We start from the raw sequence: 27,333 nt of genomic DNA, 5'->3' as shown, positions 1-27,333 counted from the left end.
TTTAATTAGTTTTCACATTTATATTTCTCTTCTATAGTTTAAACTTGCGTTCTTTTTCCATTTGGGGTGTGCCTCATTTGTTGGGGTCCTTTCTCGTCTTTCGTTTTCTTTACCATATTACCATTACTCCAGGGAGCACCCCCTGACTGCTTTGTACCCCTATTGTATATTAATCTGGTATTGCTATACCCCTGTGCGACTGCTTGTCCTCCTTTTCAACAATACGCAAAGAGATTATACAGACCCAAGTACAATTATACATACGCAGTGCTCTCTGGTCCAGATGTTGGGCATCAGCAAGAATACCCCACGTCAATCAGCATCCAGCACGAAGACTAGGAACCCAGGGTCAGAGCACACATATTTATACCCCCCAGAAATAAACAACACAATAGAGAAGTTTGTTGCTAATACCATTGGTCCTAAAGGAGAGGGCATATGTTACAAGGCATTTAACAGGTTGGTTCAAATAGACACGATCCAGCCTCTAACAACTAGTGGTCTCTGGTTTCCCGCCCCATGCAAATCCTAACAGTTGTTCATATAATGTACATTTTGTTGCTTGAAGTCTCTGCGGTCCATAAGTTGAGAATGCATGTTGCGATCTCTCCATCGATATTACCGGAATTCTGTAAAATGAGTCCGCATCAGTACAATACCAAACATGGCTTACTTATCACGTATAAAACCTTAGTTACGAAATAATCTTTATTTCATAGCAATTATAGTAAATGTGCATACTTGAATCTTATACCTTAAAGCTTATGGAACCTTGTATGTGAATATGTAATGTGTGAGTATGTGGGGTTTGATGTAAAGATGCTAGTTAACTTGGGGCAGATGCGTGTGCATGAAGCTAATATTCAGAGTTTTCATACAGGATCTTATGCATTCGCTAATATGAGACTAGTAAACAGCGCAATTGTGCGTATTAATGTGTGTATGAGAACACCTAGCAGTGTGGAATGCTGAGCATTATAGTTCCATGACTTGCTCATGCCCCAGCAGCCCCCACCCTTTTCAGGCTCCAAAATACTGGTCTTTGTTCTCCCAGGGCCTGTGTGGATGCAAATTAGCACAGCTACAAGACCCAAACCTCAGATAACACTCTTGGCTTTGAAGGTATTTTATTGTAGGAATCCTGCTAATGTAAGGTGCTACAAATGACCCTCTTGCTGTATTCGAGCAGGGCCACCTGGAGTGAGAGCAGACGTTATGTACATGAAGCTTGTCTACACAGGCTAGTTGTCACGTGGCCATTTGCTCTGTTTAGCTAATGCAATCCAATTTTGACATACTGTACAGCCATTTCTGAAATATATCCTTTAGGGGAATTATAATAATACACACACTTTATCCAGAGCACCCAAACTACGTAAAGTCATGAAATGGGCTTTTGATGAATCGCCGTAACTTATGGGGATGGTCACAGATGCAATCGCATGATGCTAATAGTAATATCGCCACATGTACTAAAGTGTGAGTTTATCTAAAATGGCGCTTAGGCGGCCATTCGCAAAATGGCGTCTTGCGATCTCATTTCCTAGATGGCGTCCTGCGGCCAGTCGCAAGATGGCGTCGCTGTGATCCAATTTTAAACTGATCTTGTCACAGTCAATAATCCAGCTTCGACACAGAGGACCAGTGGACCCAACCCATGCCTTGTGAAAACACACTACCTTAATATTTAACAGAAGAGAAAGTAAGGCTATTCTTGGGGCACAGTTATATATGAATTCTTATAAATAAAGTGAAACATAACTTTTATTTATTATATAAAACTCATACCAGGTACATACAAATAATGGCGAAAATATAATAGACAATTTCTGCAAAGTACCCCACACACCAAAATATTAGTTATATTGAATGTGCTTAAATATTGCACCAGATACCATAGAAATTGGTATATAGGCTACACAGTATGCAATCCTATGATCCCCATTAAACAGTACAATATATGTCTACAGAACCTGGTATTCTTGAGTGGTCCCCCACATTAATACTAACCAGGCCTATCATTGGATCGCTTCCAAGATCAGACGAGTTTGGGCATAATCAGTGAAGTATGACTGTAGACCATCGCTACTGAAAATTCATGGGGATTCACCTTATGCACACGGTCTGAGCCTATTATAAAATGTAGGACTATTCTCAACAGAGAGGTCCAATTGATAATTCGTTGCTGTCAAGACAGGTGATGCATAGGCATGTCTTGCTTGTGCTGCAATCAATTTGGCATATACAACATAAACATATATAGATTGTAGGGATGTGCAGGCTCGGTTCTACTCTGTTCCGTTCGGTTTTTTTCCCCGAATCTTATTGGGTTTCAGCTTATAGAAAACATCACATAGGTAACTGTAATAAAATTTGACTGAGTTCCAAATGTACATAAAATAGGAACTCTACATTAATGACACACAAAGTAACAGAGCCTGAAAAAACACATAACGTACACATGTACTAGAAGCAATCATCACATTATTATAAGTATTGGTGATAATTGCATGAACCTTCCCTGTCCAGGTAAATCCCCTATAGTAAAACAATAGTTCTGCCTCAACTGAAAATATCCAAAGGTTCCATATAGTGCTACAGTAGGGCAGAGTAGCATACAACCTCCATGCTCTAATACATGCCACACACAGAAATCCCGGAGGATGTATAGAAGGTAGCAGCCATAAATGGGAAGCAAGCTATGTCACAGGAGTAAGTTATATACAGATCCAAAGTAGCAATAGGGGAAAACTATGGAAAGGGGAAATAGAGTGTGGGACAGGCTAAGACTTCATAAGTCTAACCGGCTGGACAGACATAGTATTGTCAGCCTTATACGTTACCAGTGTGGGATACGATGGAGCCCAGTCCGTGCACTGGCTGGGTTGTCCTGAATATCAGCAGATTGTCATGTAGTAAGAGAGGACGCGCGTTTCGCCCGCATCGAGGCTTGATCACCTCATAAAGTAACAAAGCAATTGGACCTCTCTGTTGAGAATAGTCCTACATTTTATAATAGGCTCAGACCGTGTGCATAAGGTGAATCCCCATGAATTTTCAGTAGCGATGGTCTACAGTCATACTTCACTGATTATGCCCAAACTCGTCTGATCTTGGAAGCGATCCAATGATAGGCCTGGTTAGTATTAATGTGGGGGACCACTCAAGAATACCAGGTTCTGTAGACATATATTGTACTGTTTAATGGGGATCATATGATTGCATACTGTGTAGCCTATATACCAATTTCTATGGTATCTGTTGCAATATTTAAGCACATTCAATATAACTAATATTTTGGTGTGTGGGGTACTTTGCAGCAATTGTCTATTATATTTTCGCCATTATTTGTATGTACCTGGTATGAGTTTTATATAATAAATAAAAGTTATGTTTTACTTTATTTATAAGAATTCATATATAACTGTGCCCCAAGAATAGCCTTACTTTCTCTTCTGTTAAATATTCTGTTATATTTAGGCTGTGGGAGCACCACCAACAATTTTTGGATGTATAAATCATTCATAGATTTAGATGGTTGGTTTTAAGTAATTCTAGTTATGGTTCTGTGCGGAATCCTCCCTGTTTACTTTTGAAAACACACTACGGCCAGCCTGCACAGTGCCATGTTGACAACTGGGGCCCATGGCTTAATGGGGTCTGTGCCACACCCAAACCTACCATCAGCCTGAAACAACTGGAAAAGTGACTCCTCAGACCATGCCACATGTTGCCAGTCTACCAGGGTCCAATTATTAATATCATGAGCCCAGGTGAGGTACTGTGTCCAGTGTCGTAGTGTTCACAGAAGCACTGTGGTGGGTCTTCTGCTCCTGTATCCCATGGAAGCTAAAGAACGCTGCACTGACCTGCTGGATATGCATCTGGTACCTCCTGCATTGACTGTGGATGTGATTTGAGCCAGGGTCGATTGTTTCCACAGACAATTCAGGGCAGATGCTGCTGGTCATGATCATTAAGCACCTATGGTTGGTCACTGTGCTGTCAACGGTAGGTGGTAATGCCTTCCATGAGGCATTCCTGGTATACACGTGACACCGCTGATTGAGGAGTTTTGAATGCCCACACAACTTCGGAAATGGAATGTCCACTATCATGCCCCGTTCAAACTCCGATAATTCACATCGCCTCGCAGTCTATTTGGTGTTCACACTGAGTCACGAGATGTCAGATTACAACTGATACAGGTCTGGGCATGTTCAAGATGTCACAGTATGGAGACGCCATCTACCATTACCTTTACATACTGCTGTCCCATGACATTTGGCACTTCAGTGTATGTATGTATTAATTACTGTAGCTTGCGATTAGGCACATACCAGTGGGCCAGGTATGCTTTAAACTGAAATACAAGCAGCTGGAGATACAGGATATAGTTTGTCTTACATCCAAATTATGCTTGGGGTGCACAAAAACAGCAAGGGGGTGGGGGGACACTGTTGCCTATCTTTGTGGGTAGCAGAGATTTATTGATGAACGTGAGGATGTTGAGAAATCTTTTGCCCAGCATTGCAGTTAACAGTTAAATAAAAAGCAGACTGTACAGTGTGTTCAAAATGTTTGAATTACTTTGTAGATTTTTTTGAGGGGAGGCATCACTGAATACCTGTTTAGAAATCAGCGTGCTGCAGTAATGTTCACTGACTAGTATGCAGCAGTTAGAGCATCTAATCTGCTTTGTGAAGGAACTCTCACGAACAACATTAGAGTCAAGTGTATTTATCATGCGATAGACACGTCTTTGTTCTCCCGTTATCTTAAAAAAGGTCACACAGATGTACTCTGTACTCACTGTTTAAGTGTATGCATTCTCAAACTCAGGTTGCACTCTTACTTCAATACGAGAAGGATAAGATTCAAAGATATTGGGAAATAATAGGAACTGTGACCCAGGGATCAGATGCGGATATAAGCTATGTACATTACTATGTATAGATGATGCATTTACTGTATTAACCCACCTTCAACCCAAGAGAATGTCACGGTAGATGAAGCTGTGAATACCTCCTTATCCTGCAATGGCAGGTCATAGTGGACATCATGCTGTCCAGCTCTGATCAATCTCTCTACTGTGGGCCCGCTGCATACAATTTACAAAGCAACTGCTGATCGCAACAGCTGTCCTCATATTTCACAATCACAGGAATGTACATGCAATCTCAAGTGACTTTAATACATTATTAAAGCTCGGAGTGTAATGAGTTTAATTAAACTAAAGCATGCATTCTGTTTCAGCTCAAAAAAAGCAGGGCAGTTTAATGTTTTACCTGTCTCACTGTGCTGCTTGTTGGTGCTGCTGCGAACACCAAATATAAGGCTGTAGTGTATTTAAACTAGGGGTGAGCGGGTTCGGATTTCTGAAATCCGAGCCCCCCCGATCCGAGTCCGATCCGAGTCAGGCTCGACTTTTCCCGCCTGACTCGGATCTGAAATCGAGGCAAAACGTCATCATCCCGCCTTCCGAGTCTCGCGGGTTTTGGATCCTATATAAGGTACCCGCGTCGGCGCCATTTTCTCACTCGGCTGTGGACAGTGAAGAGGGAGGGTGGGAGTTAGGGCTGTGTAGTGTAGTGTAGTGTAGTGCTGCTGTTGTCCACTACTTCAAAGTCCATAGGGGCTGGCTGTGTTGTGCTGTGCTGCTGTTGTTAATAGGGGCTGTGTCCACTACTTCAAAGTCCATAGGGGCTGGCTGGACTGTGTTGTGCAGTCAGTTCTCCATAGGGGCTGTGTCCACTCCAAAGTCCTGTGCAGTGTCCCAGTCCTAAAGGAGTGCTGTAGTGTTGTCCAGGGGGTGCTCTGTCCATCAGGGGTGCTCCCCCCAAGTGCTAAAAAAATAATATATTTTCTGTGTTTGTGAATTGTGTGCGCAGTAGCCGCACGTGCATCAACAAAGTAGTGCCAAGCGTGCGCCTGTGTCATAAGTAAAGGGCCGGCTGGCTTGACCGTTAAAAGGTGCTGTAACCCCCAAAGTACACTCCAGTCCAAACCAAAAAAAAAATTATTTTCTGTGTTTGTGAATTGTGTGCGCAGTAGCCGCACGTGCATCAACAAAGTAGTGCCAAGCGTGCGCCTGTGTCATAAGTAAAGGGCCGGCTGGCTTGACCGTTAAAGGGTGCTGTAACCCCCGAAAGTACACTCCAGTCCAAACCAAAAAAAAAATTATTTTCTGTGTTTGTGAATTGTGTGCGCAGTAGCCGCACGTGCATCAACAAAGTAGTGCCAAGCGTGCGCCTGTGTCATAAGTAAAGGGCCGGCTGGCTTGACCGTTAAGGGTGCTGTAACCCCCAAAGTACACTCCAGTCCAAACCAAAAAAAAAATTATTTTCTGTGTTTGTGAATTGTGTGCGCAGTAGCCGCACGTGCATCAACAAAGTAGTGCCAAGCGTGCGCCTGTGTCATAAGTAAAGGGCCGGCTGGCTTGACCGTTAAAGGGTGCTGTAAACCCCGAAAGTACACTCCAGTCCAAACCAAAAAAAAATTATTTTCTGTGTTTGTGAATTGTGTGCGCAGTAGCCGCACGTGCATCAACAAAGTAGTGCCAAGCGTGCGCCTGTGTCATAAGTAAAGGGCCGGCTGGCTTGACCGTTAAAGGGTGCTGTAACCCCCAAAGTACACTCCAGTCCAAACCAAAAAAAAAATTATTTTCTGTGTTTGTGAATTGTGTGCGCAGTAGCCGCACGTGCATCAACAAAGTAGTGCCAAGCGTGCGCCTGTGTCATAATTAAAGGGCCGGCTGGCTTGACCGTTAAAGGGTGCTGTAACCCCCGAAAGTACAATCCAGTCCAAACCAAAAAAAAATTATTTTCTATGTTTGTGAATTGTGTGCGCAGTAGCCGCACGTGCATCAACAAAGTGCCAAATGTGCGCCTGTGTCATAAGTAAAGGGCCGGCTGGCTTGACCGTTAAGGGTGCTGTAACCCCCGAAAGTACACTCCAGTCCAAACCAAAAAAAAATTATTTTCTGTGTTTGTGAATTGTGTGCGCAGTAGCCGCACGTGCATCAACAAAGTAGTGCCAAGAGTGCGCCTGTGTCATAAGTAAAGGGCCGGCTGGCTTGACCGTTAAAGGGTGCTGTAACCCACAAAGTACACTCCAGTCCAAACCAAAAAAAAAATTATTTTCTGTGTTTAGCCGCACGTATATATCAAATCGATATAACATAAATGGAGGACCAAACTTTCTCCGATAAAAATAAAATAGAGAAAGATCAAGAACCACTTCCTCCTAGTGCTGAAGCTGCTGCCACTAGTCATGACATAGACGATAACATGCCATCAACGTCGTCTGCCAAGGCCGATGCCCAATGTCATAGTAGAGGGCACATACAATCCCAAATGGCAAAGTTCAGGAAAATGACCTTGAAAAAGACATTTAAATCAGCTGAAGAGAAACGTAAACTTGCCAATATGCCATTTACGACACGGAGTGGCAAGGAACGGCTAAGGTCGATCCCTAGTATGTTCATGACTAGTGGTTCAGCTTCACATGACGATGGAAGCCCTCCTCCCACTAAAAAAATCAAAAGAGTTAAGCTGGCAAAACCACAGCGAAGAACTGTGCTTTCTAAGAAGATATCACAAATCCCCAAGGAGAGTCCAAGTGTGGTGGTGGTTGCGATGCCTGACCTTCCCAGCACTGGACGGGAAGAGGTGGCTCTTTCCACCATTTGCACGCCCCCTGCAAGTGCTGAAAGGAGCACCCACAGTCCACTTGCTGATATGCAAATTGAAGATGTCACTGTTGAAGTACAACAGGATGAGGATACTGGTGTAGCTGGCGCTGAGGAGGAAGTTGGCTAGGAGGATTCTGATGGTGATGTGGTTTGTTTAAATCAGGCTCCGGGGGAGACAGTTGTTGTCCGTGGGATGAAAAAGCCCATCACGGTCATGCCTGGGCAGAAGACCAAACATTCCACCTCTTTGGTCTGGCAATATTTCTATCCAAATCCGGACAACAACTGTCTTGCCATATGTACCATATGTAAAGGTGAAATAAGTAGGGGTAGGGACGTCAACCACCTAGGAACATCCTCCCTTATACGGCACCTGCAGCGCGTTCATAAAAAGTTACTGTCAAGTTCAGAAACTTTGGCTAAGACCGTAAGCAGTCCAGGGACACCTAAATCCCGTTGTCCTGTTGTATCCAAGCGCCTGCAAACCACACCGTCAACTCCCTCCTCGTCAATTTCCTCCTTAGTCAGGATCGGAAGTAGTCCTGCAGGCCATGTCACTGGCATGACTGACTCTCCTATCCGGGATTCCTCTGGAGGATCCTGCATTGCTACGCCTACTGCTGCCGCTGTTGCTGCTGCTGGGAGTCGTTCATCATCCCAGAGAGGAAGTAGGAACACCACTACTTTTACTAAACAATTGACCCTCCAACAGTCCTTAGCGAGGAGGATGAAGTACGACAGCAGTCATCCTGAAGCAAAACGTATAACTGAGGCCTTGACTGCTATGTTGGTGTTAGACGTGCGTCCGGTATCCGCCATTAGTGCAGTGGGATTTAGACAATTGATGGAGGTAGTGTGTCCCCGGTTCCAAATCCCGTCTAGATTCCACTTCACTAGGCAGGCGATACCGAGACTGTACAGAAACGTCAGAAAAAGTGTCCTCAGTGTCCTGAAAAATGCCGTTGTACACAATGTCCACTTAACCACGGACATGTGGACAAGTGGAACAGGGCAGACTAAGGACTATATGACTGTGACAGCCCACTGGGTAGATGTATCACCTTACGCAGCAACAGCAGCAGCGTCACCAGTAGCAGCATCTCAGAAACGCCAGCTCGTTACAAGGCAGGCTACGCTGTGTATCACCGGTTTCAGTAAGAGGCACACCGCCGACAACCTCTTAGAGAAACTGAGGGAAATCATCGCCCAGTGGCTTACCCCACTTAGACTCTCCTGGGGATTTGTGATATCTGACAACGCCACCAATATTGTGCGGGCATTACATCTGGGCAAATTCCAACACGTCCCATGTTTTGCTCACACAATAAACTTGGTGGTGCAGAATTTTCTGAAAAGCGACAGGGGCGTGCAGGAGACGCTTTGGGTGGCCCGAAAAATTTCTGGCCACTTTCGCCATTCAGCGACTGCGTGCCGAAGACTGGAGCACCAGCAAACACTCTTGAACCTGCCCCGCCATCACCTGAAGCAAGAGGTTGTGACGCGGTGGAACTCAACCCTCTATATGCTTCAGAGGATGGAGGAGCAGCAAAAGGCCATACAAGCCTATACATCCACCTATGACATAGGCAAAGGAGGGGGTATGCACCTGACTCAAGCGCAGTGGAGAATGATTTCCGTGTTGTGCAAGGTTCTCCAGCCCTTCGAACTTGCCACACGTGAAGTCAGTTCAGACACAGCCAGCTTGAGTCAGGTCATTCCCCTCATCAGGCTTTTGCAGAAGCAGCTGGAGAAAGTGAAGGAGGAGCTAAGACGGAGCGATTCCGCTCGGCATGTGGGACTTGTGGATGAAGCCCTTCATTCGCTTTGCCAGGATTCCAGGGTGGTCAATCTGTTGAAATCAGACCACTACATTTTGGCCACCGTGCTTGATCCTAGGTTTAAAGCCTATGTGGTGTCTCTCTTTCCGGCCGACACAAGCCTGCAGAGGTGCAAAGACCTGCTGGTGAACACACTGTCAGCTGAAGCGGAACGTGACACGTCAACTGCTCCTTCTTCATTTTCTCCCGCAACTGGGGCTGCCAGGAAAAAACTTAGGTATCCTAAGCAACCCGCTGGCGGTGATGCAGGGCAGGCAGGACCAAGTTTGGACATCTGGTCCGGACTGAAGGACCTGGCAACAATTTCTGACATGTCTACTGTCACTGCATATGATACTGTCACCATTGACAGAATGGTGGAGGATTACATCGGTGACAGCATCCAAGTAGGCATGTCAGACAGTCCATACCTGTACTGGCAGGAAAAAGAGGCAATTTGGAGGCCCCTGTACAAGCTGGCTCTATTTTACCTGAGTTGCCCCCCCTCCAGTGTGTACTCCGAAAGAGTGTTTAGTGCAGCCGGGAACCTTGTCAGCGAAAGGCGTAGGAGGTTGCTTCCACAGAATGTGGAGAAGATGATGTTCATCAAAATGAATTATCAGCTCTTCCAGGGAGACCAGCCTCCAGAAGGTACAGAGGGACCTGTGGTGGTGGATTCAAGTGGGGACGAGTTAATACTTTGTGAGGATGAGGATGTACACACTGAAGAGGGTGAGGATGAGGAGGATGAGGATGACATCTTGCCTCCGTAGAGCCAGTTTGTGCAGGGACACATTAATTGCCAGCTTGTTTTGTGGGGGCCCAAACGAACCAATCATTTCAGCCACAGTTGTGTGGCAGACCCTGGCGCTGAAATGATTGATTTGTTAAAGTGTGCATGTCCTGTTTATACAACATAAGGGTGGGTGGGAGGGCCCAAGGACAATTCCATCTTGCACTTCTTTTTTTTCTTTGCATTATGTACAGTTTGGGGCCTAGTTTTTCTAACTGCCATCCTGTCTGCCACTGCAGTGTCACTCCTAGATGGGTCACGTGTTTGTGCCGCCCACTCGTGTCGCTTAGCATAGTCATCCAGCTACCTCGGTGCAACCTTTTGGACATGAAAACACTATTGTGAGGTGTGAGGTGTTCAGAATAGACTGGAAATGAGTGGAAATTAAGGTTATTGAGGTTAATAATAGCATAGGAGCAGAGAAACCAACAAATTCTGTGATTTTAGCTGTTTTTATGCTTTTTAAAAAAAAAATACAGATCCAAAACACAGAACCCAAAACACGGAAGGGTGGTTTTGGCAAAACCAATCCAGATCCAAAACACGAAGAAAGATCCAGATCCAAAACCAAAACACGAAAAGTGGCCGGTGCACACCCCTAATTTAAACAAAATTGTTCCTCCAGCTGCTTTCATAACCCTTCACATCAGTGTTGTACTAACTCATGGAACAGTATATACAGATTTATGAAAGGTGGAGCTTCTAAAATATTTATTTAGCATTGTCTAATCTTCTGAGATTTTTAATTTTTATTCAGCTATGAGATTATTTTTACCTCCACAGGAAGTGTTTATCGTATGTTCTTTGTGTCCCAGGTTCTATGCAGCAGAGATTTCGGTGGGCCTGTTCTTCTTGCACAAAAAAGGAATAGTTTACAGGTGAGAGCTACTCAGATCTCTTGCAGCATTGGAGTCCTGTAACTGGGCCAGGAAACTTGCATGTCTTAAACTTCATTTAAGCAGAGATCACTAGATTCAACTGTTGTAGTGAAATGCATATTGGAGGATTCCTAAGAATAACCGCTTAATATACAGTACAACAAAAGAGGAGTAATCAGTGATGTCAACATACTGTAATTGGTGTTATAAGCACGTAGATTAGAGTGTAGTATCCATTTTACAATTTTCTTAAAAGGAGTGAAGGAGAACAGGGTGGCTTGGCTACACGTAACTCGACCTAGAGGATAAATGAATGAAACCCGGGTATTTCCATCTCTGATTTCATATTCAAAAAGTTATTGATATTCAGACTAATATCCTACCTTTTCATGATAATAGGGATATGTAGGCACTTTTGCATTGGAGTCTGTGCCAATATTGTTGTTTTTTTAGCGCCACTACAGAATCTACAATAAGAATAAGTAGGTTATTTATTGTATTTAAATGCAAACCCATTCCACCCCCCATATATTACCTAATTTGTATTACCTATGTGCACAGGTTTTACTATACTTCTATAGAAAAATATCCTCACTAGGCTTTATCTATCTTTTGACACCTAGCGATAGATTTACTAAAGCTTCTAAAAATGAAAAGCAGTGATGTTGCCCATAGCAACCAGATTCTAGCTATCATTTCTTTATTGCATCCTAGAAAATTATACAGATTCTGATTGGTTGTTATGGGCAACACCACTTTAGAAGCTTTAGTAAATCTACCCCTAGAAGAGCATTCTAGACTTTCACCACATTTAAAGTTTTATTTTTGTAATGTTGCAAATTTAGTGTAATAAATGTGTAATTCAGGCCTCTAATACAACTTCCATGCAAAAGTAAGGTCACTTTTCTGTAGATTAATAAATTGAGGCTTTGGGCACTAACACTGATAATATGGCCACTGATATAGTAGATAGAAAAGTATAGAAGTTTTGCACTGTAGTTTTGGGAAGCAATTTTCTAACACTTAATATTTTGCTGAAAGACCTTTCTAAACAATCTGTACAAGAATAATGGAATGCATATAGTGAATGAATGGCCTGAATAATGTTTAATATTTAAATTGGTTTAATCTGTTATCTACTTCACATAGAGACCTAAAGTTGGACAATGTCATGTTGGATGCTGAAGGTCACATAAAGATTGCTGATTTTGGGATGTGTAAAGAGCATATGGTGGATGGAGTTACAACACGGACTTTCTGCGGGACTCCTGACTACATTGCACCTGAGGTAACACTTCATCTGTCATTTCAATGATTTATCTTACAGGATGTACAATTGTAGTCAGGTAAGCTGTCAGGTCGTACACTTCTCTGATATAATGGGTAACAAAGACTTATAGTGGATAACATTTATCATTTCAATATTTTCCATGTTGTAACAGTATTTCTTCTTCAGGGTTCATAGGCTCCACAGAATTTACCATGGGTTATGTAGTGGAACGATCCATTTCACCAAACAGCTCTAGCTTTGTTACTCCCAGCATGCATCGGCCCGCCCCCAGCCAAAGGCATTGTTTTTTTGTTTGGTGCGCGGCAAGTATCCAGATGCACCTGTTATAACAGCGGGACTGCCTAGGCAGTCCCAGGCTTTTTTATTTTATGATTTAATTAGTTTTTCGAACTACCGAGTTTAGCAGTACCATGTGCCGGTAAAGATGCAGGTACTGTGACTCCTACTACCTCCACCGGGGCCGAAAACACCAGTACCGCTATATGCCCTGAGGTTCTCGGCGGGCCTCATCGTGGCTTAGCTAGCACCTGTGCTGAGGTCCGGACTGCAGGTTTGGCACGGAGATGACAGGTAAGTGTGCGGCAGTCCTAGCATTCGGTGTAGGAGACGCAAAGGTGCAGCTGTGGGTGAAGGCCGCGTGTGACGTGCCCTCACTAAGGCGGCCGGGTCCTTATCGTCTGTCGCCGGAGCAGGGTAGTAGACGCACTAGTAAGCGTCTACTACAATGAGGCCAGTGTACCCTTGCCATCAAAATCGCAGCTTAGGGAAGATATGGCCCCCCCCCCCCAAGCCAGACGCAACTTCCGGGGCGGAGTTTAGTCTGGTTTGCTATATTTGACCACCTCATGGTGAGACGCTCGCAGATGGCGTTTGTGTGTGTACTGCTGTAGCTGTCTCAGAGTTTGGTCGCTCTCCCTGTATACCTCTCCCTTGGGCCTGGTATATAGCACTCTATATCCTACCATTACCCCTCCGGGGCTGGCTAGTTGATTCAGTGTACCATTTGCAATAGCAATTGTGCGTATTTATGCATTGTATGTGACTTTAATGCTATCTGCTGTATTGTACTGCCGTTTATTCTAAACTGTCAGTTATACCTATCACTGTGTTTCTCCTCATCCCTCTGAAAGGTTTAGGGGTTTCATTGATAGGGAGTCACATTGATTTTATGCTGTACACCTTATACCATTTATACATTTGTCATGTCTAAAGGTGTAGGTGAGAAGGATGATGTGCCAGTACTCAGATCATGTGTGTCTTGTTTGGCAGGCCTATGTGAGCAGGATGTTAACCTGGATGGAATGTGTAGCCTCTGTTGTAAACAGCTACCTGTTCAAGCCAGTACTTCTAGAGCTCAAGCGCTAGAACCACCCGGGTGGTATCAGGTTTTGTCGCACTTAGTGGACAGAGGTGCGGGCTCCGGCTGCGGTATTTCCCCAGTCTATGGGGTATCCACAGCAGTTGCATCCTGCTATGTATATGCCCCCTATGAATTCCTGTTGGGTTAATTCTACTGCTCACTCTAGTCAGAGTACACCGCTGTCTATAGCTCCTCAGCAGCCAGATAGACAAGTGGCGGCAAAGCAGGGGCATAAGAGTGGTTCCTATCAGTTGTCTCATGATGACCTGGACTCCTCTTCAGATTCTGACTCTGAGTTCTGGGTCTTACTCAGTAGAAGAGGACCATCAGTCTCTGGGGGATGTCCCTTCTCTTCTTGAAAGCGGTTAGATCTATCCTCAGTATAGAGGAAGAGGAGGCTCCACCGACAGCCAAAGTGGCCTTTAGGCGTCAAAAGGTGACTAAGGACTATTTTCCTCAGTCTGAACAGCTGACGAATCTTATGTCTGAGGCATGGAGTACTCCTGGGAAGCATTTTCGTGCTACAAGGAATATAACCTCTCTGTACTTATTTGCACTTGGGGAGTGTAACAAATGGGAAGTTTCCCCAACAATTGACGCTCAGCCACCTGATCTTTCCCCCTCTCTACTGACTCGTATCTCTAACTGTCTCTCTGCTATCTCTTCCTGGATGTCCCAGCAATTTCTCAAACTTAATATGTCTAAGACTGAGCTGATCGTCTTCCCACCCTCCCACATAACATCATGTCCCACTATTTCTTTATCAATAGATGGCATAACTATCTCATCTAGTCCCAAAGTGTGTTGTCTTAGAGTCATCCTGGACTCTTCCCTCTCCTTCAAACCACATATTCAGAACCTCTCACAGTCATGTCGTTTCCATCTCAAGAATATTTCCAATATCAGACCCTTTCTCACCCAGGATGCCACCAAAACCCTCATACATTCACTGGTCATCTCCAGATTTGACTACTGTAACCTCCTCATATCTGGCCTCCCCAAATCCCATCTCTCCTCTCCAGTCTGTGCTCAATGCTGCTTCTCGGCTCATCTTCCTCTCCAAACGCTCTACATCTGCCTCCCCTCTCTTACAAGCCCTCCACTGGCTCCCCTTCCCTTTCAGAACTCAATTCAAGGTTCTCACACTCACTTACAAAGCCCTCACCCATTCCTCTCCCATTTACATCTCTGATATCCTCTCCCTTCACTCTTCTGTCCGCCCTCTTCGTTCACTTAATACACACCGCCTTTCATGCCAATTGATTACTTCCTCCCACTCCCGCCTCCCAAGATTTTGCCCGCGCTGCTCCCCACCTTTGGAAGTCCCTCCCTCTCCACCTTCAGATTCTGCACCTCTCTACAATCTTTCAAACGAGCTCTTAAGTCCCATTACTTCATTAAAGCCTTCCAGCTCTCATCCTAACTTGCTGCTACATCTTCCTTCCTCCCCGCCTACCCCATCTGTGTCACTCCTGTTCATCTGCCCCTCCCTTAAAGAATGTAAGCTCTTTCGAGCAGGGCCCTCTACCCTCTTGTGCTTCTTCCTACTGTAATTTCATTTATCTCTTACTCCCCACTAACCAACACTTGGCTGCTTATGTGGGCGTAAAGGTCGCTAATATAGCAATGTTTATTATACATGTCCATGTCCTGCTTTGTATTGTATTGTAAGTCACTGGTTACTTATTTTTTCATGTACTTTGTAAGGCGCTGCGGAACACTTGTGGCGCCATATAAATAAATGATGATAATAATAATAATAATGTCACAAGGTTGATTAGGAGCGCTACGTTACCCATTCCTGCAGCATTCTCTTTAAAAGAGGTTACAGATAAGAAACTTGACAATCATTTGAAATCAATGTTTTCATTATCTGGAGCTATTACCAGACCAGCTATGGCTGTAACCTGGGTAGCGAAAGCTATGGAGGAATGGACGACAGCTCTGGATGGTACTATACCTGATGCTACCAGAGAACAGCAGGCTTTTATCTATCAGATGCGAGAAGCAGCTGTGTATATGGGGGAAGCAGTCATTGACGCAGGTATTTTGGCTTCTAGGGTTTCGGCAACTTTGGTTGCAGCCGAAGATCCCTTTGGCTAAAAACCTGGAAGACGGATGCAGGATCCAAGAAGGCTCTTGAATCTTTGCCTTTTGCGGGGAAGGTACTGTTTGGATTACATAATGACTTCTCTAGCGACACCGAAGTCAGCTGAATTGCCATCCGCGACTACCCCTAAATTTAGGCAGTCGGCAGCTCCGTCCTTTCGCCCACAGAGTAGGGCGAAGGGTCAGTCCTCCTCTAGACAGAGATAGGTCCGCAGGACACGTCAGCCCAAGAAATCTTGGTCAAGCAAACGTCCTGCCTCCAAGCCAGATAGTAAGTCTACTGTCTGATGGGGCAGGCCTCCCCCCTGGAGGGTCTCAGGGTTGGAGGCCGACTCTTACAGTTCTCCCAGGCCTGGTATCAGACAACTATGGACGCCTGGGTTCGAGAGCTGGTTTCTCAGGGTTATGCCATCACATTCCTGAGGCATCCCCCTCAGAGGTCTGTGGTTACAAACCTTCCTTTAGACCCGGTCAGGGCTTCGGCCTACCGGGAGTCTATTGGAGCCTACCTGAAGTCAGGAGTCATAGTCCCCGTCCCTGTGACGCAACAGGGAAAGGGTTATTATTAAAATTTATTTTTGATTCAAAAACCAAATGGGTCACATCGCCCTATCCTGAATCTGAAGTCTCTCCATGTGCCGGAATTCCGTATAGGAAACCCTACGGTCAATTATGCTGCGATGGAGCCTGGGGATTTCATGGTCTCCCTGGATATCCAGGATACATATCTGCATGTGCCGATTGCTCGATCCCACCAAAGATTTTTGAGATTGGCGGTAGATCAGCAACATTGCCAATTTCAGGCTCTACCCTTTGGGCTGACCACAGCTCCTCTGGTATTTACCAAGATAATGGCAGTCATGATGGCTGATCTCTGAGTCTGGATACTGCCATATTTGGACGACCTCCTGATATTGGCACAATCTCAGGAGATGTTACAATGTCATCTCCAGATGACCATTGTCTGCCTGCAAGAGCACGGCTGGATAATACATTGGAAAAAGTCCTTTCTCCAAACCAGCAGGCGGTGCACTTGGGAGCGCTGCTGGACTCTCTGGGACAGAGGATTCTTCTACCAGAAGACAAGATTGTGGCACTACAATCTCTGGTGCACAGTCTTCTCTGCAAGCAAAGTGTGTCGGTACACTTGGCAATGCAGGTGCTGGGCTCCATGGTATCTAGGACCTCATGGCGTCATGTCACAATCACAAAGTCCCCAGGTACGGGTCCAGAACGAGGGACCCCTCAGCCGCCTTCGTGGATGCTCTGGCGGTGAGATGGGATTTCAGGTTGGCATACCTGTTTCCTCCAATGTTCCTCCTCCTAAGGGTCATCAGGAAGTTCAAGCAGGAGGGCGGCAGGATAGTCCCTGCCTGGCCCAGGAGGCATTGGTTCTCCGACCTGACTTGTCTATCCATAGACAGTCCACTTCCACTGCCTCTACGGCCGGATCTGCTGGTGCAGGGTCCCTGCCCATATCAGGATTTACCTCGGCTGGCTTTGACGGCATGGCTGTTGAGTCTGCCATCCTCAAGGCCAAAGGTTTTTCGGCCTCAGTGATTCAGACGATGCATGAGGGCAAGGAAGCCTGCTTCTGCCCACATCTATCACAGAATTTGGCATTCATTTTTTTCTTTGGTGTGCTCACAGAACATATGACCTTAAGATTTTTTTCTTCAGGCAGGATTAGACTTAGGTCTTCGCCTGGTTACGTTGAGAGTTCAGTGGCTCAGTGGGATTTGATTTTAGTTCTCAGGATGTTGCAGATGGCTCCCTTTGAATACGGTGGACAGCAAAGGTACTTTTTCTCCTCGTTATCGCCTTGTAGAATTTCTGATTTGGCAGCTCTGTCACGTCACTCTCCATATTTGATTTTCCATAAATATAGAGCTGTCCTCCATACTAAGGTGGGTTACCTACCAAAGGTGGTTTCCCGTTTCCATATGAATAAGGAGATTGTAGTTCCTCCCTTTCAGTCTTCAGACCTGTCTACAGGTGAAGCTTCTTTGGATGTGGTTCGAGCCCTTCGTATCTACGTGGATCGTACCAGCTCCATCAGGAAATCAGATTCACTCTTTGTATTATGTGGGTTTCACAAACGAGGTTGGCCAGCAAACAAACAGACTTTGGCTCGCTGGCTGCGTACGACTATTTTTCTGGTCTATACACAGGCTGGTCTCCCTGTACCAAACAAGGTGACAGCACATTCTACTCGGTCTGTGGGACCATTGTGGGCAGTTAGACATGGTGCCTCGGCTGAACAGCTTTGCAAGGCAGCCACTTGGTCTTTTGTTAATACTTTTATCAAATTCTATGCATTTGATACGTTTGCCTCACAGGATGCTTCCTTTGGGCGGCGGATTCTCCTCTCTGCGCAGGAGCGTCCCCACACTTAAAGGAACTGCTTTAGGATGTTCCCAAGGTAGATTCTGTGGACCCTATGGACCCTGAAGAAGAAAATCAGAGTTATTGTATAACATACCTTAGATAACTCCTTGTCTTCGAGGTCCATAGGGTCCACAGAGCACCCTCCCTGACGTACCTGGCCTCAGTTGGGATCTGTTCTTTTGCTTTTTTCGTATCACTGATTACCTCTTCGTATGTGGAGTGTGTCTTGTGTGCGATGTACTTCCTTCTCCACTTTCCGTCTCTTGCCATTAGGCTTCTTAACAAACTGAATGCCTGTGGCTGGGGGCGGGTCATATAGGGAGGAGGACCGATGCATGCTGGGAGCAACAAAGCTAGAGCTGTTTGGTGAAATGGATTGTTACACTACATGCCCCAAGGTAGATTCTGTGGACCCTATGGACCTCGAAGAAAAGGAGTTATCTAAGGTATGTTATACCATAACTCTGATGTTTTTCACATGCCTATACATAAAAGCATTGGCTTGATAACCACTTTTGTTGTACACAATAAATAATGCAATCCAGCCTGAAAAACCCTACTGCATCCAGGCCTGAATGTCAACACCTTTTATTTTGTCTAATTTCTATGTGCACATTTTTCTATAGATGACTGTTTATATTAATGTCAGAGGAACTCGTTGTATTGAGTCTTCATCTCTTGCTGATACAGGAAGTTTTAAATTGGAATTAAACAACCTGTAGCCCATGCACCAATGACATGCATGTCATTGGGACAGTGTCTTGTGAGCAGAGAAATGAATGTAACCAGTAATTTTGTCCGACTGTTATATAGTGGAAGGAACAGGGTCCTCCGGCAATATGGAATATTGATGTGTTCCCCTGTTATGCTGATGCAGTAAGATTGTGGTGTTGATGTAACAGTATATTAAATATGCAGCTCCTACATCCACATTGTTATAAATGTTGCCCAATGTGTGGAAATGGGCAAGGAAAGTAAGGCCGCAAGAACTTAGGAAAACTCAATGTACAGGTGGTCTCAGGTACAGACTAATAAACAGGTGGCACAGGTAACATTTCATTCTGCAGTTATTATTGTATTTCTAAGTTTGCATAATTATGGGGAACATACTTCTAAATTGCCAAGGCTTACCCAGTCAGGCATGGCAATGTGCAGGACCCTTTGCAAGGCAATGGTTCTTTCTGCCGGAGTTCTCAAACATCTATGTTTAATATCCTCTGATGTAATACGCAAATGTCCTCTGTTAAATTCTGTTCTTGCAGAGGAGAATCTGGTGACCAGTACAGTCAGGGATCTTTTGTTTATGGACTTGCCACTTATGGAATTCTGCTGAGCAGGTTATAGTTATTATCTCCTTTTTGGCAAATACTACAAATGCTTATCTTAATGGGCAGTGCCAGCCGCAGATTTCACTATTTGTTAGAAGCAGTTATGGGCAAAAGTCTCTTCCTTCCATTAAAGTGGACTTCTCCTTTGCACACAGTGGAGGTAGCATTTTGTGAGCAAAACCAATATTCACTCTATGAATTGTGTAGGCACTGAGGCATAGGCAGCAACAAGATGAATATTCAGTCCACAAAAACTTTTCATAGTGATTCTAGCATTGTAATTTATCCACCATTCACAGCCACAGGTACAGCACAAGCAGCCAGCCATGGCATTCTGCTCTCATTCCCTCATGTAATGAAGTGAAACATATTGTACACAATTGTATATTTAGGTTTTTACAATTAAAAGGGCAGATTTCCATGTGTGGACCCTGAATAACACTTCCTTTACTCATCATGTTTATCCAGATAATACACCGGTCATTTAGGATCTGCTCTCCATATACTATAACAGAAAATTATTGTTTGCACTGCAGTGTATTGAACCCTTGCCATTATTGAAATGCCCAGGTTATTGTGTCTGTTTACTGCTTACATTTGTAAGCACAGTGAGTAACTGCATCAATGATGGTTGGGCATAAAGCAGCATTAATGATATCTTAATATATTAGACAGATGCAATCAATAAAACACATTTGATGTTCCAATGCACAGCTTTGCCTTATATAGATTGCACTTATTAAATAGTGCTGATGTTATGGCAAAATAACCTTGGCGCCTGATGGGGGGACCTGTGGTGAATAAACTCAGAAGGTACAGCTGCCAATTTGCAGAATTGGAGATTGCCTGTCTCCAATACAAAAAGAGAGCTAAACAGGGGAATACTGCAGAGGCGCTTGTACCATTATAAAAACCACCAAATTAGTGCAAAATGTATCAAATTTAATGTAATATTAATACATATAAACAAAAACAAAACTAGTTGCTCCTGGGAGTAAATAAATAATAACACATAACAATCAATAATAAAAGCAATTGTATGAGAGCTTGATAATTGGTAATAGCTAATAGCAAAAAAACTTGTATTGAAACCTCAGTATTGCTGATGCCAAAACTAGATGGTAAATGATAGTCTCAAATCGAAACAAAGGCCCTCATTCAGAGCCGTACGCTCTGAGCAGAGCGCACGCTCTGAATGAGGGCCGCCCTCCATAATTATGGAGCGTCCTCCTGGACGCTCGTATAGCTGTGGGTCACCACCCACAGCCTATACGAGCGTGCAGTTTGATGGCCGCGATGGTCGTGACCATCGCGACCATCGCCACTGCGAGCTGGAGCCTGCGGTTGAGGTTTTCAACCGCAAGGCCCGGAGTGATTTTGGCTCTATCAGAGCCAAAATCACTCCCACTGACATCACTAGTGATGTCAGTGGGCCAGCTTCTGACGGTAGGCGTTCCCTTGGGAACGCTCTCGTCAGGGAGGCACGCCCACCAAAGGGGGCGTGCTGTCAATCAACATCGACAGCACGCCCCCTTTGATCAGACACAACGAGCGAAGGAAAGCCCTTCGCTCGTCGCATCTGGCGCATGCGCACGACGGAGCTCCCGCCGTCGTGCGCATGCTCAGTGCAGACCATCGACCCACTTGCGAGCGGACAGCCGCTCGCGAGTGGGTCTGAATCAGGGCCAAAGTCTCCAGTGTTAATGGTAACAGAAGAGAGATACTATGAGTTCCACAGCTGTTTAAATAGAGTGCAAATGCACTGAGATGGTAATCCTTTTTGGGAGTAAAATTGATGTAATGATGTATAGGAGAAATACTCACTCCGGTATAGTCCTCTTTAACAAACTCCAGTCTGAGTGTTTAAATGTGGTGGTTCCAACGGCTAAAGGATGCGATGTAACTGCCAAGCCGTAAGTGGAGGGTCCTGGAAGTCAGCTCCAGACGGTCATAGTTAGCTGACCGTCTGGAGTGAGTATTTCTCCTATACATCATTATATCAATTTTACTATCAGAGCCAAAATCACTCCCACTGACATCACTAGTGATGTCAGTGGGCCGGCTTCTGATGGTAGGCGTTCCCTTGGGAACGCTCCCGTCAGGGAGGCACGCCCACCAAAGGGGGCGTGCTGTCAATCAACATCGACAGCACGCCCCCTTTGATCAGACACAACGAGCGAAGGACTTTCCTTCGCTCGTCGCGTCTGGCGCATGCGCACGACGGAGCTCCCTCCGTCGTGTGCATGCTCAGTGCAGACCATCGACCCACTTGCGAGCGGACAGCCGCTTGCGAGTGGGTCTGAATCAGGGCCTTTGTTTCTATTTGAGACTATCATTTACCATGTAGTTTTGCCAACAGCATTACTGAGGTTTCAATACAAGTTTTTTTGCTATTACCAATTATCAAGCTCCCATACAATTGCTTTTATTATTGATTGTTATCTGTTATTATTTATTTACTCCCAGGAGCAAGTAGTTTTGTTTTTGTTTATATGTATTAATATTACATTAAATTTTATAAATTTTGCACTAATTTGGTGTTTTTTATAATTGTATAAGCGCCTTTGCAGTATTCCCTTGTTTAGCTCTGATGTTATGGCAATGTGTTCACAACTGGAGCAGTCAACTCCAAAAATGCTTGGATGTTCCGGACTCTGGGGCTGAGGTAAAAAGTAAATCAGACATACATTATTTAAACGATAGGTGCATTTAATAAATATATGGATTCGCCCATATGCAGAGCTGTAAGCTTCTCCAGATGCACCCTCTACAGTGTATGTAGCAAATGGGCCTGGCTTGCTACTATTCATTATTATCAACGTGCACTTGCATATGCACTATATTAGGTGCAAAAGATATGCCTTCATACATGCATATACTTGCTTACATCTGCATAGGCTATATTGGCATGAGCATGCCTGTGTGAGAAGGCCTCAACCCCTCACACACTCGCACGTACATTACAGTTCCATTGTTTTTTTTGTAAGTGTAGATGTGATCAAATAGTATTGCCCGTATCTGTATATGTCCATGTTCAGAGCATGCACCATGCCAAATTCACGCATAACACGCTCTGCAGATAGGTATATGTACAACTCTGTATATAAATTCTGCCATATTTTTACTCAATCGTGCACATTTACCAGGGTGTTTTCTGGTTAGTACTGGATGTAGAGCTTTCCTTCTCTCCATGAAGTCCTGACTTCAACACCTGCTCCGACATACTGTACTGTTACACCTTACAGGTGCACGCTATATATTGGCAAGTGCATTTATAGGAGCAGTAGTGAAACTCTGTAACTGACCACTACTAATACTAACACTAATGGTTTGATACTAAATCTACCTTTTCATTTTCGCAGTTCTATCATCCCTGCTCATGTTAATTTCTGTCTTCAAGACCTCTTTTAATTTATTTTCTTTGCTTCCTAACACATAACATGGCCAAATCACAGTACTTTTCCCCTGTTATCCTATGTGACATAAGGGGGGGGGGGATTCAATTGTTTGCGCCGGGCATCTAACTAGTGGGCGTCTATCTGAGCAGTTAATTTGTTGCTCTGATCAAACGCCCATTAGCCATGATAGAAACACTTTTGCTTGTAGCCTCAAGGAGGTATGAGAAAAAATCTTTGAAAAGTCTGTAGTTTGGGCGCCCACACCAGGATTTTAGACGCTTTTGGGCGTGTTACATACTAATGGGCGTGTGATCAGGGCAACAATTGAATTGCTCCGTATAAACGCCCATTAGTTAGCCGCCCGGCGCAAACATTTGCATTCCCCCCAATGATCACTTACATAACTTCGAACTACAAGCTTGCTGGTTAGAAATAATTTTTTGATTCTGCCATCTTGTAATTCCTCATAGTAGGAAGCTCACAATGACCATTGAGACATCTTTTGTAAAAGAAATCTGCACTTATAAGTCTCGCACATTTCCAGAACCTAAACAAAGCCCCTAAATCTGGCCACACACATGGCGATCTGCACACGATCAGCCGATGTGCACGATTTCCCTTGAAACTCTCCCCGGCAGCTCTGCACACGATCTCCACACGATCTGCACACAATTTGGTGTCCAATCTTCAAACGATCTCTCCTGCATCCAGACTTTCACAGTGCATCGTATCCTATATTGTCAGATCTGCCCTACTGCACGGCAGATCTGAAGATGCGATGTGCGACCAGCGGGGACGCGCAATGCATCGTGATCGTGAGTGGAGACTCACGATTTACTAAGGATTTGGTCATATTTTCATGATCTGTCGTTCCAATGTGTCGGAATTGGCCAGATCGGTTAAAATATCGCTATGTGTGTGGCCAGCATAAGCGTATAACATATTTCATATACGTAAATTGACACTTTCCGAACTTGTAAGTAAACATCCCAAAGTAAACAGGCTGACGAACTATGGCTCACCATTATATCCACACAAGCTCAATATTCATAATCATTCTGGGATTTTGTATAAAGAATACAGAAGTGATGTGTGGAATTGGTCAACTTACAGTGCAGCATATAGGGTAATCACTTTCGTTATTGTGTATAAAGTAAAACAGCTGGAAATCCTAGGCAAGCCTCGAGAGAACTTCCGAAACATAAAGCTGTGTGCAGCTATTTATAAAGAGGAAGGGGGAACACGGATGAGACCAAGGTAAAGAGCAACTGCAGCAGTCTTTTGCTGACTGAAAAGAGGTTGGCGGATCAGAGGTGCACAGTGGGTGGACTAAAGACCAGTTTGTGACCTTTCTCTAAATTGCTGTGACTTAAAGGACCAATTTTGTGTGCCTCACACAGCAGGGCCCCAGTGCAATTTAATGTTTAAAGGGCACCCATTCATAGTCCTAGAGGAGCAAAGAACATATCATTTACATACATTTGAAACCTCTTTTTTTCAGTTTGGGTGTTTTCGAAAGCACCTTCAGCTATGAGATATAGTGCCGTTCTAGATTTCTAGTCGTATCTGAATTATAACCGTTACATGTAAATATATGTTTTTGCTCTACTGTTCTGAATTAAGTTATTATTATTATTATTATTATTATCCTTTATTTATATGACACCACAAGTGTTCTGCAGCAACTTATATAGTAAATAGAACAAGAAACAAGTAACTTACAGTACATTACAGTGCAGGACAAGAACACGATTTATATTCATTGCTGCAATAGCGATTAAACTACTCACAATAAGCGGCAGGGAGTCGGCAGTCACATGTTAGGTGCCCTTATGGGGAGTAAAGAGTAGAAGAAAATGTAACAGAAGCACATGAGGGAAGAGGTCCCTGCTCGTGAGAGCTTACATTCTAAAGGGGAGGGGCAGACAGACAGGCGTGACCCAGAAGGGGAAGGTAGGGAGAAAAGAGAATGAAGTGGGTTAGGATGAGAGCTGGAAGGGCTTGATGAAGTAGTGGGTCTTGAGAGCCCGTTTGAAGATTTGTAGAGAGGTGGAAAGTCTGATAGGGAGAGGGAGAGCATTCCAAAGGTAGGGGCAAAATCTTGGATGCGGGAGTGGGAGGAAGTAATCAGTTGGCACGAGAGGTGGCATGCATTTGTTGAGCGAAGTGGATGGGCGGGAGTGTGAAGGGAGAGAAGGTCAGAAATGTAAGTGGGAGAGGATTTGTTGAGGACTTTGTAAGTGAGTGTAAGAACCTTGAATTGGCATCTGAAGGGGAAGGGGAGCCAGTGTAGGGCTTGAAGGAGAGGGGAAGCAGATGTAGAACGTCTGGAGAGGAAGATGACCCAAGCAGCAGCATTGAGAACCGATGGTAGTGGAGAGATGTGAGAGACTGGGAGGACAGCTAGGAGTAGGTTACAGTAGTCCAATCTGGAGATGACCAGTGAGTGGATGAGTGTTTTAGTGGCATCGTGGGTGAGGAAGGGTCTAATCCTGGAGATATTTTTTAGGTGGAAACGGCAGGACTGCGAGAGGTGCTGATTGTGTGGTTTAAAGGAGAGGGAGGAGTCTAGGATAACTCCAAGACAGCGCACTTTATGGCTAGAGGAGATAGTTGTGCCATCAATAGATAATGAAATTGTGGGAAGTAAGGGTAGTGGAAGAGGGTGGGAAGATGATCAGCTCAGTCTTAGACATGTTAAGTTTAAGAAAGCGATGGGACATCCATGAAGAGACCGCAGAGAGACAGTTTGAGATACAGGTAAGGAGCTCAGGGGACAGCTCAGGGGTGGAAAGGTTATTTTGAGTATCATCAGCATAGAGATGATATTGGAGGTCAAAGGAGTTTGAGTTCACCTAAAGAGGATGTATATAGGGACAAAAGGAGAGGTCCAAGAACAGAACCTTGGGGCACTCCTACTGTTAGTGGAAGTGGAGGGGAAGAGGAGTCATGAGAGGACACAGAGAAGGAACGATCAGAGAGGTAGGAGGAAAGCCAGGAGAGAGCAGTGCCACGTAAACCAAGAGAGTGAAAGTTTGCAGGAGGAGAGGGTGGTCTACAGTGTCAAATGCAGCAGAGAGGTCAAGGAGAATGAGCAGAGAGTAGTAGCCCTTGGATTTGGCAGCAAGGAGGTCATTGCTGACTTTCGTGAGGGCAGTTTAAGTGAAGTGGAGAGAACGGAAGCCAGATTGAAATGAGTCAAGGAGGGAGTGGGAGGAAAGAAAGGTGGTAAGGCAGTTGTAAACAATACGCTCAAGGAGTTTGGAAGCAAAAGGGAGAAGAGAGATGGGTCGGTAGTTGGAGAGTATGTTAGGATCAAGGGTAGGGTTTTCAAGAATGGGGGAGACAAGGGCATGTTTGAATGCAGAAGGGACAGTGCCAGATGATAGGGAGAGATTAAGGAGGTGAGTAAGATGGGAACAGGCAGAAGGAGACAGGTGACAGATGAGACGGGAAGGGATAGGGTCAAGAGGGGAGGTGGAAGGAGGGAGGAACGGATGAGGGCCATGACTTCCTCTCCAGAAACAGGGGAGAAGGATATCAGAGTTGGTGAGACAGACGGGAGGGGTGGTCAGGGAAAGAAGGGGGAGGAGTGCTGAGGGTCTGATGGGATATGATGTCCTCACGTATGGAGTCAATTTTAGATGTTAAGTAGGTTGCAAAGTCAAGGGCAGAGAGCGAGGACGGGAGGTGAGGAGGGAGTTGAAAGTGGCAAAGAGACGCCAGGGGTTTGATGACTGGGAGGAGATGAGGTTCTTGAAATATGTTTGTTTGGAGAGGGACAGGGCAGCACTGTAGGATGAGAGAATAAATTTGAAATGGAGGGAGTCAGCCTTAGAGCGTAATTTTCTCCACTGACGCTCGGCAATTCTTGAACACTTTTGCAGGTACCTTGTGCATTTGGTATGCCAGGGTAGTGGTGTGGATCTGCGAGGGTGAGTAGTTATTGCTGGAGCAACAGAGTCAAGAGCAGAAGTAAGGGAGGAATTGTACAGGGAAGTAGCTTGTTCAGGACAGGAGAGAGAAAGGATAGGGGAGAGTCCAGCAGGGAGGAGAAAGCAACAGTGCCAATAGCCTCAATGTTACGCTTAGTAATGGTAGCCTTAGAAGGTAAAGGAGGGGAAGGAGAGAGGGATAGGTTAAAAGAGAGAAGGTTATGGTCAGAGAGGGGGAATGGAGAATTCGAGTAATCAGAAATATCACAATGAGTGAGTAAAGACCAGGTCAAGTGAATGCCCACTCACATGGGAGAGTGATGAGGTCCATTGGGTGAGACCA

General features: G+C 44.8%; 1 protein-coding gene across 2 annotated transcripts in view; it reads left to right on the top strand.

Annotated features, from left to right (window-relative positions):
• Window positions 1-27,333, top strand: part of PRKCA (protein kinase C alpha) — a 436,189-nt gene that overhangs the window by 354,657 nt on the left and 54,199 nt on the right. For both annotated transcript variants that reach the window (XM_088468544.1, XM_088468543.1), the window contains 2 exons: window positions 11,119-11,181; window positions 12,331-12,469. In XM_088468544.1, coding sequence (XP_088324670.1) covers window positions 11,119-11,181; window positions 12,331-12,469 — 202 coding nt within the window. The remainder of the gene's footprint in view (window positions 1-11,118; window positions 11,182-12,330; window positions 12,470-27,333) is intronic.

The sequence above is a fragment of the Taudactylus pleione genome, unplaced genomic scaffold, assembly GCF_031769625.1.
Source record: "Taudactylus pleione unplaced genomic scaffold, aTauple2 ptg000012l, whole genome shotgun sequence".
Lineage (NCBI taxonomy): Eukaryota > Metazoa > Chordata > Amphibia > Anura > Myobatrachidae > Taudactylus > Taudactylus pleione.
The sequence above is the reverse complement of the archived record's forward strand: the minus strand, read 5'-3'. Positions and strand labels throughout refer to the sequence as shown.